Source organism: Sipha flava, unplaced genomic scaffold, assembly GCF_003268045.1.
Source record: "Sipha flava isolate LNK unplaced genomic scaffold, YSA_version1 257_pilon_pilon, whole genome shotgun sequence".
NCBI lineage: Eukaryota > Metazoa > Arthropoda > Insecta > Hemiptera > Aphididae > Sipha > Sipha flava.
Genome location: NW_020272911.1, coordinates 1,218,378 through 1,237,709, shown reverse-complemented (window position 1 = coordinate 1,237,709; position 19,332 = coordinate 1,218,378). Strand labels below are relative to the sequence as shown.

At 29.5% G+C, this 19,332-nt stretch overlaps 1 protein-coding gene across 1 annotated transcript in view; it reads left to right on the top strand.

Moving 5' to 3' along the window:
• The window catches only part of LOC112684742 (protein dead ringer homolog), a 95,520-nt gene that overhangs the window by 29,730 nt on the left and 46,458 nt on the right, over positions 1-19,332 (top strand). Inside the window, exon 4 of the mRNA XM_025556392.1 lies at positions 17,936-18,008. Coding sequence (XP_025412177.1) covers positions 17,936-18,008 — 73 coding nt within the window. The remainder of the gene's footprint in view (positions 1-17,935; positions 18,009-19,332) is intronic.

The following is a 19,332-nucleotide window of genomic DNA, read 5'->3' as shown; positions in this document are numbered from 1 at the left end:
AAGTTATATTTAAAAAAAATATTGATATGAATATTGATATTATTATTATATAACTATATAAGTAGTCAGTGGCTTATCTATCATAGGGCGAAGCGGGGCAGTGCCCTGGGGCCCCGGAGCATAGAGGCACTTTGAACATTTCTAAAACTATACTTCCCTAAAATAATTATCAATGTTGATGGTATTTATCTTTCCTAATCGTACATGGTGGTTTCAGTAACAATCAGTATTGAAGCAGAATAATAATAATACACGCAATATTTGTTTGTTTTTTATAATAGGTACCTTCTAATAAACGGCATTTTCTTTTTACTCTGCACATCTGTTAATTATCTGGCAATTAATTTTATTTATAATTTTATAATAAATAATTATTCACATTAAAAAAAAAAAAAAAAACAATATAATGTGTATACCTTAGAATTTTCATGTAAGGATAATATCAGTTTGAGAGCCATATGGCAGCGGGGCCCTTTCCTGTATAGCTATGCCACTGTAAGTAGTTAGTAATCTACAGTCAAAAAATTATAAATACAATTACATATAATATAATTAGTATATTTTAAAGTAATCTATTAATCAATATTGGCATTGTATGAAAATGCTCATAATATATATTCAAAAATTAATTGAATGAAATCATATAAAATTCAAATAATTAATAATAAGTTATATTTAAAAAAAATATTAATATGGATATTAATAATATTATTATTTATAAGTAGGAAATAATTTACAGTCAAAAAATTAAAATAATAAAATAAAATTGCAGATAATATAATTATTAGTAGTTTTTAAAGCAATCTATTGGCCTGATATTTTAATCCTAAAAAATAAACATTTTATGTATTCTAATTGGTAAATATCCTCTCTTTTATATTTATTTCATGTTTCTTGTATAAACTCTTTATTTTTTATTAGCAATAATGTCATCCGTATTTTTCATCAGATTTTTACCTTGCACAGGTAAAAATAATTTCACTCACCTAAATGGACTATTATTTTTTTGGTCAAAATTATTACCTTCACCCAAACGACCATCGCCCGTGGAATATTATTTGATAAGTCGCTATTATAAATCAATATTATTATTTTATTTTTGTTAGTGTTTTTGAATATGTGGTGTATATAAGTAGTCAAAATAAAATTTGTACCAAAACGAAAAAAAGTTGAAAAAATTGTCAACTACCTCTTAATCTACCTATTTTAATTTAATGTTTTATCTACCAACATCTGCTTTTCACGTGTGTTATCAATTAGTTTTTAAGCAGTATGAATATATTAAAACGGTACGATTAACTGGGCAGACAACTATATTAATTTATAGCCGTGCATGGATTACAACTTCTTTACTTGAACATTATAGACTATAAAAATCTTTAAACCATAAATGTAATATATATTATTAGACGCATTATTCTACATCGTAGAATAATCTGCATCCAGCAATTGAAATATCTCGAAAATCTGGAAAGTATAAAAATTACAAACTCCAATCTATTTTCAGTAATAACCCACGTTAAATCCGCGATCGAACCCTTGTATTTTGTCATTCAGGGTAATCCTAGGAACTTTGTCGAAAATAATCTGTTTCAAAACTGTCATGGCGGTCACAGAAAACACTATTAAATTCTTAGACGGATCAAGTAAAACAAAATGTTCCGTTTTCTTAAAAATAAAATTAACCCTTTGGAATTATACGCAATATATTACTAAAAGCAGAAAGCAGGATTCAAATAGAAAAATATATTTACAATAAATATACAACTATAATAATACATTTTGAATGATAATTGGTAATAAGCAAGGCTAGGATTTGTAGGCAATAGCATGTTATTTTTGCGACTTTTGATTATTGAGTTTGTTAGTAATGTCTACGAATCATGATGAGATAAATAGTGGTATTTTTATTTTGAACGTTTTTCTATATTTTGGATAAAATGCATATTGTTGCATATATTGAATACAATGAATATTATTGCATATTTAGATTAAAAAAATGCTAAAAATGAATGTTTAATAATATATTTTATAATTAATATTTCGTATTTAATTCTAGCTCTGCTGATTAAAGTATAAAACTTGGTTTTTTTATCAAACATAAATTTTATTCTATTTTATTTTATATCTCAATTTTTTTTTTTTTTGTAACTATATTCTTGTGATTATCTTATAAAAATTTAAATACATATTTTACAATTTTTTATTGCATACAAATCCTAGCCCTGGTAATAAGTAATAACTCAATTACATATATATATATATATTTATGTAAAAAAATAATCGTTGATACTTTTAATAACATTTTTCTTTCGATTCAAATATTATTTCACTATTTTAAAGTCTATTTTTATAAGTCATAATATTTGTATTATATATACATAATATATTATACTATATAACCGTATATAAAATAAGCATTATAATTGTTGCATATTATTTCTGATGGCCTGGCGTTAAATATCAATACAGTAGGAGTAGAATATAATGTATTATATCAGTGCATTGCGCGTCACGGAATTTCCACGAGGGTAGATTTTTTTTTTCAATACACAATCAAGCGATGACATCTCTCACCTTGAGTGCTGTCAACAAAGATTGTAATCGGTGCAAGCCTAAAGTATAAGTGTGCATGTGTGTATAAAACAGTATCGTCGACACACACCTGTGCAAACGGGTTGAATCGTCCAGCGAGAGACGGCGAAATTAATAACAATATATTGTAATGTATAACGTCTGCAGAGACTCGGCTCGGACAATGCACGTGCATGGATAAATACAACTGCACGGAGTTCAATTATTTATTATTATACACGCTGTATACAGTTAAATGCAGGTGACTGATGGAAATTTCCACGCTCGGACCAGCCGGTATTGTGTAATATTATAAAATTCACACGCCGCCGTCACCACCCCGGAGACGTACAAATTTCGATCTCTTGTCATCGCGCCGATTCTTCTTCTTTTCCCTTTCGTTTGTTTGTTTTGTTTTGTTTTTTTTTTTGTTTCATTTAAAATCTTTTTTCCATTCACTTTTTGTCTCTGGACGCGTTTTTATTTTCCTATAATTTCACCTGCCCATTGGTGTTTCTCATCGCGGAACACATCATCATGTGTATGCGCGCGCGTGCGTTTGAGCTCTCGCGTCTGAGTCTGCCACGGGTCGTCGATCTTCGTCTACACCCGCTACCACCGCTCGTACTATTATAATATTATAATTGTTATGCTCGTAGTTTTTTACCTATGAAATAATAACATTCACGCGGTACACTGTCCGTCTGCACGCGTGTGACCCGGTACGCAGCGCGCGTACAGCATATGTGTAAGGTAGGGTGATCATATGTAAAAAAAAAAAATACAGGACATATATATATATATATATATTTATTAATTTTTAATTGTGAAAAAACACAATTTTTAATAACACTGTATAACATTAAATTCATGTACTTTACTTTTTTATAAAACTTCTTAATTCATTTTGATGACGATTGTTCAGACATGTTTTCACTATTTGATCTTTCATATTTTTCTGAAGAAGTAATTAGCTTTAATAATTGTGGATTTTCTTAAAGAAATATATGAAATTCTGTACAAGAAACATTTTTTAAAATGTTGTTTTACGATCATTATCGATCTAATTGTGTCCACGAGAAATCGACTTTTCTCATCTGTCCATAAAACATTTGTAATTTAAAATACTCTTTCTACCGACGCGTTAGTTCCGGGAATAGCCATTGAATGCTCTAAAATAACCGTAAAATATTTAATTGGAATGTAATTTTTTTTCTAGAATTTTAAATATTTCACAACACCTATCTTCGGCTTTTAAACCATTACTAGTTTTTAAAATTAACCTTCATTACATTTATCACATGATTAAATTCGTCAAAAAGTTCATCTTCATCGAATTTCAATGTTGGATTATTCATAATAATATATTTCAAACTCTCTTAAATGTCAATCCAAATTGGAAAATCTAGTACTTGAATCCAACGAAAAACTTTTAGTGGTTCAAATTGATATCCCCATTTTTCCAAAATGGTCATTTCGATAACTCAGATAAGTTCCGACAACTCGTAAACATTCTTCTCATACTGATAAATTCAAACAATCACAAGATTATAATTATAATCATTATTCATTACTTTCGTAAGTTTCGTTTTCAAATTAATTTCGTTTGATCAAAAAAACAGGACAAAAAGTGTCCTGAAAGAAGTTTGTCAGGACAATAGGACACAATACTGAAATAAAGGACAATCCTGTAAAAAACAGGACGTATGGTCACCCTAGTGTAAGGCAAAGAATCTCCCTAAGTATACCTTATAGATACCCAACTTAAATCATATTTATTTTACACGCGTATTGTGAACCGACCACAGTGTGTAATAACATTTAATATATTGTTTAGTGTACTGCTTAGTTCACAAGTGCAATTCCTTGTGGTTTGTTTAATTTTCTATAATGTTAGGCATTTCAGGCCGCTTATTTTTTTTATTATGTACATCTACGCGATAAGAATATTATTTGCATGTATAAATTTACGGTTTTTTGTTTTTAAACCATCGTTTTTAATGTAAAGTTTCTTCCATCAATTATTTGCAATCACAATACACAAAATCGTTCAAAACCAATTCGAAATCTGTTATATATATGTAAGCCTATTTATTAAATTACTTATAAGCAGTGGCGTAGCCAGGGGGGATTTAACGGGTTCTAAACCTCCCTTTTTTTCGAAATGTCTCTCTAATTTAGTGAAATATACAATAATATTAAGACGTAGGTATAATCAGTGGCACCAATTACTGTATCCCTGTATGGCGACTATCATAATGAATTATTTATGGGTGGGTAGTGGATAAGATGGTACACAGATTTTTACCCATGATGCATGTGTAAGTATTGTAAAAGTATCAAACTATTTATGATAGAAACAATATATTATGATAACAACTTGAAACTATTTAACATAATTATATAAAAAACGCATCAGTTACAAAATACCGAATATGACGATAAAGGTCGTAGTCTATGATAGTGATAATCATTAACTATATATGATTCTATTTCTAAATGGACCCAGAAAAATGGAATATATTTTTCAAAATAAATAAAGTCTTCATTTTATTTTTTATTTTTACTTATAGTATGTGTGATCGTCCGATACGTTCAGTTTACATATCATAACACAATCGCATATATTATACTCATACGGTAGCGCACCCACTCAGATGCAATAAAGTTTTAACGATCAGAACGCGTTGCACTTTAAAGAAAAAAAAAAGTTTTTAATCACTTTTTTTAGTCGTTTGTTCGCTATTAACGAGTACCATAAACTTGACACATCACACCGAGGCCGCACACATTGAAACTTACTACATATATACAAACATACAAACATGTGATTTTTTTTATCCATCATCTAAATGATTACAAATTTACAATTCTATTTTATTATTTTATTTTCAGTAGTTTTGTATAGTATTCAAACACATATGTCAGAGAATATTAAGTTAAAATGCATAGTTTTGGACGAACAATTAAATTAAATAATACCTATATACTTTTGTTTATTTTAAAAGGAATGATATATATATATATATATATATATATATATAATACCGCCCGTATATTAATCGAAGTACGTTTTACGACTTAAGTAGTTCTGATTAAAAACTGTATATTGTGATGATTTGCATATCCTCTTCTACCAAGTTTAAATCATATTAGTTGTTTTTATTATTTAAAATGTTGTCACATATCTCCACTACAACGCATTTGTAAATTGTTGTCTGACCATGAAATCTTACCTCACATCCCCTATCCTTATTAATGGTATTTTTCCATCAATGGGGGATATATATTTTGAAATCCTTAAGCATTATTATCGTATGTATACGTGTGATGTCTTTGATTGCCACCCAATGCCAAAATTGTACATAAACACAAATAGACCTACTTCGTATAGAGGGGTGAAAAACGATAACACAACGTATTATATAATTGAAAAACGGAATAGTGGCGCGAATTGAGCCCAATAGGAATTATATTATATCCTCTTTTCGCCGCACAGTTTTCATTTTATTTCAGGATGAAACGTTTTATTATACGAGAGAGGATATATACTACAAACCGCAAAGCAATTAACCTAGTTATAAGTGCAATACTTATAGATATTTCGGACCAAAGACTTCACACAAAGCTCCCAAACGATTTAAAGACATTTTCAGGAAGTGAAGAAAAAAGCTTTTGATTCACTACACTATATACTTTCGATGATTCAGATTCCTTCGTGATTTTTATAAACAAACTTGTAGACCATGAAATAACTATGACTTATTGACTAGGATTGAGATTGTACGTATGTATAAAAATCAAAGAGCGCTGTCATGACCGATCGAACGTCATTTATTCGATTAGTCGAATAATAAAAATAATAATTCATCTCAATCCTACGATCTAATGTGGAGGTGGTCACCGTTAATTGGCTACAATTATTCATCATCTGTAATAACTGAGCAAAAGTAAATATAAATATAAATATTTAGTAAATACAAATATTCGTACACTAGCATTTACCAATAGATACATACGTCATATTTATTGGTCGAAGCCCGAAAAAAAACGAGAGGATTGTATTATACAGGTATAATATAACTACGTGGCTATGATGAGAAAAGTCCCTATACTCTTATAGATCAACGATCAATCAGCGCGTGCTTGTGCGGGGTGCGTGGATAAACTACAATTAACGAACCGCGGGGTTTTGTTTTATTATATTTTACTACTCGTGTATTCAATATTTTTCTTATATGCACAATACGGTGGGCGTATTATCGATCAGTCAGTAATAGGACCATAGATTTTGAGTCTGCAGGAGTAGGTATACAAGTATCGAAGTATATATACACGTGCGTTATAGATATTACTATACGAGTAATATTAAACGCAGTTGCTGTCTAACTTTAAAATTTACATCGTTCATATATCAATATAGCAAATGATTGTCATACGTATGTACATGTGCGTAGTAAATACTGGTATATTTATGAATACGATGAAACCGAGAAAAATTATAATATTTCAGGCTAATTTTATTTATCAATTTATGTTGTGTTTGGCCAAAAGCACCTTTTGATTTTTTAAATCATTGATTCACTACGCAGTAATTCTGCGTGTACGGTATAAAACGAATTAGACTAAACCAAGACTATTCCGTTCGAATGTATTTAGGTACTCATCGTATTCTTTCTTATGAATTACGGCTGAACAGTTATAATTTAAAAAACAAAACTACCTACTGAAAATATGTCTGTATTCATAACAACGAGTCGTTTATTCTACATATAAAGGTACACGCGATGATATACGCAAGCTATATTATTATTACTTAAAAAAAAGAAACAAAAAAACCTCATTTATATTAATTATACCAATGATATAATATTCGTGTAATGACGATGATAATGATAATAATAATAATAATATGTGTCATTCCTCAATGCAGTGTGTTTTACTTTTTACCATTTGGTGGATAATTTAAACGAAATTTTCTCAACGAATGTTTATGAAAAGTATTTTTACGCAATTAATCTGATAGGTGATAAAATTTTAAGATACATCATTAAATCGTTTAGTATTGAAATGAGCGTTAAAATCATTGCCGTGCCACCTGCTGTTCAAAACGTTGAGTTGAAAACAGTCATTAAAATCTTATGTAAATTATACCATTGTCGTAAGAAATTACTACATTACATACGACAGCTGACTTTGTTGTACACGTATAACAAACCAAGGGAAAAAATGCACATTACATAAAAAAAAAATATCGACTTAACACAATAATAGCTGTATATAGCCAATATGCAGGCATCTTACTTTATAAGTCATGACCTAACAATAATCTGACATTTCAAACAATTATTTATAAATTCATAATTATCAATAAAAACAATCGAATACTCATGATATGTGTAACGTTGGTAAATCGTTTTTGAAAAATGCACACAATTTTATTTGTCTTGTAGCATTCTTATATTACTCATACTCTTGTATATATTATTGTAAATGTTTATTGAAGTCGTTTAAAATTTTGAGTTACAATTGATATGCATTCTAACGATTACTACTATAGTATGGGTTAGTAATCATATCGGTTATAGGTATTTATTGATGTATGTATTATTCATCAATACCTATAACCGATGTAGCACTACATGACAGACAGTTTTGTTTAACGGGTAATAATGGGGTTTTCTCGAACTTCGGTTAATGGATTAAAATCAAGTCTTAGGTTTTTCAAGTTTAGTGTGTGCTCTCGGGTTCACGAGTTAAAACCGAGTATGTTATCTTATGTGTATTGTTATCAGGAAAAATTATATTTTGTTACTAAATAAATAAAAACTTTAGGTACGTTAACGTAAAATGGTTGCGCAGGAAAATAGAAAGTTACTTATTAATAGTACTTGTTAATTTTTGTCAGGCAATGAAGGACAGCACACAAATTAATGACGTTTAATAAAAACAACAAATAAAAACAGTAACAGTTATTAATAATGTGTACAAAAATACTACACACGTAATTCGTATTTCAAAATAATAATATATTAAACTGTGTCTACATATTTATAATAATATATAAAAAAATGTTACCTACTTATTTATTTATTTCAAATTAATTCATAATTTTACATGGTTAAACATTTTAAAATTAATTTTTATGAATTTGAACACCATTTTTGAGTTGAAATTGGGTTCAATTAATTTTCGAGTTTTGGTTTTGGAGAAAAATCTGGTTTGAATATTCGTTTGATTTCAGATTTCTGTTTGCACTACATAATAACAATAGATTTCGAATTTTTCCCGGGTATTTTGGTTTCAAAGTTGTTTAAAAAACCCTATTACGTATTGTTACATTGTAACTCTTCGCCTAGACATAATAACGTATACTCGTATCGTGCACACAGATTTGTTTTCTACACCTGCAGAAATAACATGAAAAAAATCACATCTTATATATCTACCTACTCTCAATAGAAATTGTATCTTATTCGAACGAGTAGTAACCCTAATAAAATTGGACAACCTTATGTAATGAGTAAAGATTAATCTCCGTGTCTTATAGGCAATATGCCCAAAACAAATTGTTTCCTATTAAATAACTTGGTCATCTAGATAACAGTTTTCCTAATTCGTTGAAAAAAAATTGTGATGTAAATCAAAATAAAAAGGGAATTTAGTTGAATAAAAACATTCGATTATGATACATATATATATATATATATATTTCAAATATATAACTCACCATGACGTTAGTACAATAATGATTAAATGGAAAGAAAAAATAACTAGATTTAGACTAATAAATCGACTTTTCAACTTTTTAATCTTTGCAATTCTCAGTCTTCATCATTGCTTATTTATTGAATTATATTATGTTATACAAGTACGACGTACATATATTTAACGGTTAGGATTCGTTTCTAACGAAAATAAGCTCACATTTCAAGATTCGACCTATAATATTCCGTCCACGTGTACCCGTATAACACCACCGTTTACCACCAACGTGAATATCTAATATTTTTTTATGTATACATTCACAAAACGGTAATTTTGACTTCTTTATATTTTTTTCACCACACGTGTTCAAAGTGCGCCTTTTGATTTCCATATGAACTGCCAGAAAACCGAACAAAATATTAATTCCCGTTCGCGACCGAAACCAATCAGCTGTCGCGCATGCGTGCTCTGAAATACGTGATTTCAATTATATCGCCGTACATACGTGAGTTCATTACTCTCTCTTTCTCTCTCTGTCTTCTCATCTTCCTCTGTTTAACTGTCCATCCGTCTCTATCTTGATGTTATCTGACGTCATAATTTAGACTCCTCGACAGTAACGCGCCGTAGCGTTGTTTTGTTGTTATATAGTTTTAACAGATATACATATACACTTTCGTGTATTTAACTTAAAATTTTTAAAAGTTAATAAACTTTTAACTTTAACTAACATTTCACTTGATTAACTTAAATATTAATTATTTTTTAGTACAACAAAATTTCTATTCAAGTCTTAGTTGATTACAAATGTATATTTATAGAATTGTTTTTTTATAATCAAATACAATTATTCGAATAAAACGACCAACACAAGACAAAGAATTAATCTTCTTTTCATTTATTTTTGGAAAACATTTTTGTAAATTTATAAACATTAATTAATATATTTAATAAATGATATATAAAAATATTACAATATTTATTTACATAGTTAGTAAACAAATATATTTGTGTAACATGTGTCAACCTTCATGATAATGGTGAACTATGTATTACTGTAAAAACTGAGACAATTATAACGTGCGTCAACATTTAACTTGGGTTTCATCTGACTTGAATTGTGGTTAGAAATTTATTATTTTGCTCTTAAAATAGTAAAATAACTTCAAAACGCTGCAAAGTATAGTGTATAGCGTCTATATATACCTATTATAAATATTATATTCGTGTATTTGCATGATTTATGCATGAACGAGAAAAACTAATTGCACTTATTATGTCCTATATTACAATATTATCACGTAGAATATTATAAGGTATTTGATTCGATCACACTCGGGTGATTGATACCCAGCTGTTTCAGCTCACGTTGAATTCCAACGTGACGGCAACGGCTACGGTAGCAGAATTATTATTTAAAATTACACGGCTGATATCGCGTGCGAGTCAAACGTATTTTAATGTCCACCGCGTATATAATAATATAATTTTCGAATAAAATACGATTATACCGGATTGACGAGATTCTGTTAATGAACAGATGAAATTCTACACGTATAACAGACGTATAGTTTATTATAATAATAACGATCCCGCGTAGAAAAATGTATACTTCCTCCCCATTTCTACACATTCTTAATACGAATACGATTTATACGTGGATACGTATTTATATATTATTATTATTATTATTCTCACGAACGTAAGAATGGTATTAATACTATTACATATATTTTTATATCAAGATATTTATACTTAATCTCAAGAATAGTATACACGATAAATAAGGGTGTATTTAGACTTACTTCTAGGAGAGGGTGACTCAAATTTTTTCCTTTAATTCATGTCAACAATAACTTGGTTTTAATCTCATAATTTTATTGTTATGAAATTTAACATAAACAATAAGAATAGTTTTGTAAATATTATTGGATCATTTTTTTCTACATCCTTATATCTAATCTAAATTACATTTTTGGATTAGTTGTATAGGGAGAAAAACATACTATAGAACATTTGTCGCTACTATACACATTTACTCGGAATCCAAAAACTTATCGATGGTTATCGGTATCGGTGTGCTCGGTCAATGGTACAATTATGGTTAACAGATAAATATTCATGCGTTATTCGCGACAAGTGATGAGTGAGATTACCAGTATACAATACGTAGGTGTTTAGGTTGTACGTTTACGATTACTAGAGCCCGGATTTATATGCCTTTAAAAAGTGTCAAATATGATACAAATATGCAAAGAAAAAATGCTTAAATATGCAATTATATGCATTATGTTACACTTTATAAAATGTGTTTTTTTTTAAAAAAAACCACTTTTTTACCAAATAAAATTCTAAATATTTTATCAAAAACAAAAAAAAAAAAAATGATTATATCCACTGCTTTATATTTCAAATTATTTAAATCAATCTAAAACTTTTAGGAAATTTAAAAACGAGAATATAAATAAAAATAAATATTTTAGATTATTTGAAGTTACCTACTCACAAAAAACGAATAGAAAACTTAAAAAAATACAAAAAATTGTCATTTATTAAAAACCCATTAAATATGCACGTTATATGCATTTATGAACAAATATGGAATATAAAATTTGGTGTTTAAATTCGGTGTGCTATAAATCTTGGAAATTTTAAACCTCCATGGACGTGCATACACTTACTACAAATATGCAAATGCATATAAATCCGGGCTCTAATGATTACTGTACCTCTAGCTACGTAAAATAAAATGGCAATACTCGGTCGACCGTTAGCGAAAAGTCAGATGCGATTAACCTATATTATACACGTAATAATACCTAGGGGTATTTTAGGTGGGGGAGAGCCAATCACCTCTCCTCTGAATCCGTAATTAAGGAATTGATTTTATGTGAGATACACGTTTCAATTTTTTTTAATGCGGATCATTTTATAACGAAATCAAATTACGCGTGGCTGCGAATACTGAATTGGGCTATTTGTCGGGTCCATGTTTAGTGAAAAATCAAATAAAGCACAAGCGTAACTTTCAAAACACTAATAGGTGTTAAAAAATAACTGCACAAAATTCGATTCTAAGTGGACCCGGCATTAGATTAAAAAAAAACACACAAATATTAAGGGTTCACCTGAGTTAAATATTATCAAAAATTTTACTAGTAAATTTTGAGCTCACATTAAAGAAAAAAATTTGAGTCACCCTCCCCTAGAAGTAAGTCTAAATACGTCCCTGTATATGTATTTTAAAGTAGGTAACGTCGAACCGAAGCGGATGGTTTGGAAGACAACCAGGTCGTAACAATAATAATATGATTATTACGTGTATTAATATTTATCGCGTGTTAACACGCGGCACACGCGTTACGTTTTGTCGGCCCCGCGGGGATCACGGTGGTCTTTTTCGTTTGCCCCTGCAGTCTGTATAATATACGATCAAATACACACAGACACACAGACACACACACACACACACACACACACACACATCGTATGCATACACGCTTGCGATGTGGTTGGACCCTGCGATGCGTCTGGAATAGGGGCGACGAGTTTTAATTGTCAGTAGCGTAACGTAACTCCGCCGTCGGTGCAACAACGACACGGTAATTGAGTTGTGTGCGTTGTGCAAATCGAATTTATTCGGTTTGCGGCAAAGGGAACGGAATATTTATTACCTCCGAGCAATGTGATTCCGAGACGGAAACGACAAAATAATTAACGCCATGAGAACCCGGCGCAGGCCGCGTCGAGTCGTAAAAACTGCAAACGAATTCGGCAGCGACCGGAAGAGGAGCCCGTGGCTGGCAACATCCCTCGAGTGAGATATGCGCGGGAAAAGCTGATTATCGAATAAAACGTTCGTGTCAAACGGTCTGTTTGCTGCCGTTTGTGCTGTGGGTGGGCGCATTGTACACGAGCGCGTGTTACAATACTGTGGGCCACAGCTGACGCGGAGATATTACGCATCAACCGGACACTGCGTGCACGCGAACGGCGATGAACTCTGCACTTACGTTTCATTGTTTGCGGAGGACATGACACGCGCAATCGTAATTCTTCTTAATTCAGTCATCACCGATACGATTTCATTAGTTTACTGTAATTTTATCACGTTCATAGATTGCTACTATGTAAGGACTCTCCCGTATATATTACAAAGTAACCGGTTCTGAACGACTCAGTGTTATTCTTTCTTTTGGCGTTTTCTTTAAACGTACTTTTTAAAACGTTACAGACCTTGATTTTTCATTTTTTTTAAGTTCAACGCTAAATAGTTGTATAAAAAATCCATATTTTTGTTTCATCCTATTCGACTTATTATTATCGTTATATTTTATTCGAAAGAAATGTTTTCGTAATCACTGAGTTTCATTTCAAATAACAAAAAAAAGTATATTATATCTAGTGTTTAAATCTGAATCCATGAAGGAACCCTTCCAAGATACTCAGAAATACATAATATATCCTTTGAACGGTGATATATTTATAACTGCAGTCATTTACGCTTAATAGAAACACTTGTTAATAAGGACCACGGATTTATCGGGACAATTATTTTACTATGAAAATAAATGTATAGTTGTAGTGTAGTCGTTCACTGTTTATCTCAGCCTGGAATTCGGATAATTGGAACATTTTTACGGAGTATATTATATAAATTGTAGTCAATAATCCGTCAATATTTTTCTTATCGAATTAAATTATTAGATTAAATATATCTTTTTTCTTTTTATTATGTATTTATAGTATTATCTATATCATGTGTACGGTTCAAACGTGATGTGATATTATTTGATTCATTAGTTCTTAATAGTGTTTGGCGTGTACAGTAATGATGTTTTATGTTAGTAGAAATGCATACATAACTTTAGCTAGTTTTATCGAATAATTGCAGCTTTGAAATAGAGAATTGAACTGTACTGCTCATCCTAATGTATCTTCGAAAAACATCAAGCTTGAATTTTTACCTCCTAATACAACATCACTAATTTAATCTTTAAATATAGGTGTTATTCAAAATGTAAAGATAAGTATAGAGCAGTGGTTGACAACTGGAAAACCGCGGAAGGCAAATAACTGGTCCGTCAACATATCTTACTTAAATGCTTTAATTACATTTTTAAAATAATTTTAATAATGATTAAATAAAAAATGGAATATTTTATTATAATATATATTACAGTTATCTCATAACAAAATTATTTTTTCTCTGGAACTCGTTTATTAATTATTTTAATCTTTCGGACTCCAATAAAAATTACTTGCTGACCAATTATATACAGAAACACTGATCAATTACATTTTAGAAAAGATTAATCACAATTAACTTCAACCACAATCAGCGGTGTATAGATAACAGTAAAAAAAAATTAATATCCTCCAGGCAATTGAATTTATTGTATATAAATCAGAAATCAATAAATTTATATGTTTCTTTTTGTATTTTAAATTATTGGGACAGAATGTCACGCAACCGATGTGTTCCAATAAAACAGAGTCTACTGTACTATGTTTGTCAATTCAGTAATCGATACTTAGATATAAAATATACAATCAATGAGACCTTAGGCGTCACTAAGGGGTATCGAGGGGTATTTTTGCTACCCTAGACATTTTTGTGGGGTAGCAAAGGTATTGTTTGCTACCCCAAAAAAAGTTATAGATTTTAAAAATATATTGGTAGTTTATTATTCAAGTGTGTACGAATATAGACCATCTATAATTGTGATTATATCCAAAATAATTATATTTTGTGATAATTCCAATACGGACAATCAAACAGTGTATATACATCATATCAAGATTTATAAAGAAGAGTAAGCCAGTTAAATAAACCAGTTATCATGTTGAACCTTTTAAAATTTATTTTTTAACTTTCTAAAAATAAACTTTGCTACCCCAAAATTTGGACTGAAGTGACGCCAATGAATGAGAGGTTTGTGTATCGTTATTATTATGTATTGCAGTAAAATGTATTGTTACTACAATAATAAAAATATAGTATGTATATAAAATACTCCCTGTTGATGGTACACAATAAAACGAATTTATTCCTTGTTCCACGGAGTTTTTATTTTATCGATTTTCCATGTTAATCGAAATACCACATTAACTCTCTCGTTAATACTCATATTTTATTGAAAATTAATATATATTTAAGCACGAAACACATTTTGTCATGCATCAACGAAATTGACGAGAATGCTCTTTTTTCAAATTATCATCGTAAACACGTTTAAATTAAGGGCTTTTCTAAACATTCTATGATTTGGGTAGCTCTGATGTTAATAACCTTAAAAACACGCTACAGATGATTTTTTCTCGAAAATACACACCTTATTATAATTACCAGTTGTAAATATATACAATATACCTATCTATGGTGCATTATTTTATTCAGTTAATCCCATTATCATCGTTATTATTGTTTATACATATTTCATATTTGAAATACATTTACATAATATATCACATGAACAAAATGCATAATTTTGTATACTACATGACCATAACAATTAAAGCGTATAGCTATATATTTAATTTTATAAATTATGTTCATTTTTTCAACGCACAGTACAAAAAAAAAAAAAACAGTAAACGGGTTTATCTTTCTCACTCTTTTTGTCTCTCTTCATCACTCCAAAATATCTTCTACATAACTTTTTATCCAGTATCCTAATTTTCATGTTACATACAACAATTATTTGTTATTTTTATTGTAACGTTGAAAAACGTGTAATATATAATTTAATTAAATGTCAGCCTATGTTATTGGTCTATCGGGTTTTCGTAAATTTTCGTCCGACACGATTGTTCTTCAACTGTATATAGGTGTTCAGTCGATGAAACATAATATTAAGTATTTTTTATATATGTTTACGTATATAGTGTATATTATTATGATTCATGCACACACGCACACTTGGGGTACTATAATAATCCTTCGGGACATTAACGCGCTACCGTGTTACGAAACCTGTACTCTCAGTTAGGGTGATACTCTTACTGGTTATCGAACACACTGCTAATAAAAGACTGAGATACTTCAGTACTTCACGCATACATAATATATGTATAAATATTTACATAAAGGTGTGCACAGACGAGCTTTATAGTAGTATGCATTGTCACCCTTACTCGCATCAGTATCATTCATCGTTTTTACGTGATGTTAAAATTTTTTTTTTTTCTTTTTGCCAACTTTACTGTGTGAAAAAAAAGGTTTTTCTTATTTGTCTAGATATTTTGTGTTGATTATTGTTTTTTTTTTTTTTTTATATATATTTTAGATATTAATAGATACTATGCGCTGTTGTTCAGTGGCACAATTGGAGTTCAAATCTTGGAATAGCTACATTACGAAACCACGCCCCCCAATATTACATACAGCCAATATCCAATATTTAGATTATACCATTATTATATTTGCTTACCAGTGCGAGAAAGAAATGTAACAAATTTTATTTTTGTACTATAGTATTTTATTGTGTTAAAATATAAAGTTTCAAACGAAATTTCCTATCAATAGTAGGTAGTAAATGTGTTCGATATTTGATCTAGAACAATGCCATAAACTGTAGATATTTTTAATTCAATACAAAATAGAATATGGGGCGTTTTAAATTAAGTCGGAGGTGCTTAAGCACTCTCTAGCATCCCCATAGTTACGCCACTGCTGTCGTTGTTGTCGATAGTCTTAATAATAAGTTTATTATTATTAAAATACTTGTGTGGTATGTTTTACAATAATTATAATTATTTTGGTTGTATTTTGCATTCAGCACATATAGATATATTATGGCAATGTATTAATGTCAATACTCAATGGCAATCGATTTGAAAAATTCATTATTCATACAAAATGTATTTTCGATGTAAATTCCAAACTATTGACTAGGTACTCGTAAATTTGAATTAAATTGAACAAGTGTGAATATTATTTTATATTGTTTTATTATTAATAAAATTAAAATATCGTTTTCGTCTGTGCGTAACAACGTGTTGACGAGACAGATGTCGACAACAATGAACGATGAAAGAAACGAATTACAGTCAAACGAATGTTTCCTCATAAATGTAGTCGAGAACCTGCTATGATTTATACAATGGCCGCGCGCGAACGAAAACGGGTAATTAATTTGACTGCCTATTGGACGCACATCACTATACGTAACTATTCACGTATCGGTCTAAGTTTCGGAACTCCGGTATCTAATTTGTTTACAATAATGACTTTCACTCGACGGGAAAACAAATAGTAATAATAGTGGCCGGATGGGAAATATATATACGCGCGTACCCGTACTACACTGCAGCTATTCGATGTTGAGAAAAATCAATAGTCCGTCGTACGAAACGTCTGACAATTAAATACGACCAGGTATACCGAAGTGTTATAATGGTACACGCATTATTGTTTGGTATGGGAACAATAATTATATTGATCGTTATTTTTTAAAATGTATGTAAATTTAAAATTATAATATAAATTGCAAAGCATAATTGTGTTTATACATACCTAATGTTATTGACTAAAAGTGTTTAATATACTATCATATAGAGCACCGTAATAAGTTTATTTAAAATATAGTAATATACGAGTAGGTAACTCATCTCGCCCACTCGAATAAATATGATAAATTTTTTTTTTCAGTTGTATTCTGCAGGCAATGAAGCCGACCGACGGACCTTTTTGGACTCCCTGTTCAGTTTTATGCAAGAACAAGGTAAGCACGAAAATAAATGAATATTTATAAATTATATGCACCATTTTCCTGCATTTTGTATGTATTAAAAGATACAGAGAAAATTATTTACGTAATAACTGGTTATTGGACATTGGTGTCAAAATAGAGGGTACACTCGGCATATTGCTACATGCCATAGTATGTTTCCACACAATATAATGATGAAAGTTTATGAACAGCTATAAATTCATCGATGATTACTCCTTAAGTTATTATTTATTAGACGTAAACATTTAAAATGTATAATTCATAAGATCTTAAAATCCATATTATTTTCAAATTCAATTAACTGACTTATTAGTATAATGATGTACTTAATTATGCTTTTTTTTATATACTTAAAGTAAAATTTTAAAAGTTTATTACTAAGAGTTGCTTAAAAATATGTCGTATAATGTAAAATATGAACATACTATATACACAAAATAAAACTATAGTATCATATCGACCACATAAGAGTGTTAGTATTTTTTAATACATTTATATACACAGTTTATACATTTGAAATCTATGGTAAGTCATTACATTTAAATTATGATCTTCCGCGAAAGTTTCTGTAATAAATATGTGTATTTAATGAAGCCTAAGGCTATCGGTCAGTATTAAAATTAATTAATTAAAACTAAGTAGTAGATATTTTTTTGATATGTTGAAATTGAAAACTTTTCGAAGGGTTACGGGGATAACGACGAAAGTCAAAAAAAAAAAAATTCTGATGATTGTACCATCTTATAAAATTATATATATAAGATATTATTATTATATCATGCATTTTAAAAAGTAAATTACATTTTTGTTTTATACTTTCTTTTCATTGTTTTGTACTTTATCTCTTAGTTTTTTGAGTTCTAAACCTTTTAAACTGCAGTAATAAACAGTTTAGGAATATCGACTATTATCGTTACCCTTAACCCTTAATTTCTATTTTTTGTTCAAATAGGAAATTAGTATCACCAATACTTAATAAGAGCATATTTTTCTATGATTCTGACCGTCCCTTAAATCTCTGAAAAAAAAACTCTATATCAGAAGCATTAACGATTAGGTATGATAACTAGGTAAAACAAAACCAGATAAATTTGTTTCTCATTAAATGTTTAGTAACTATATATATAAAAATAATATGTATAATTTATTATAATAAGTATATAATCTCAACCAACCCAGTTGATTTTTGTTAAATATCATCAATATAATTTTTAACAATAATTTTATATGATTCATCTGGTTTCATCAATTTGATTTTTCCTAAATTTTCTCTGATATTTGCATAGCGTCTAAAGGCAATAACTCTAACAAAATA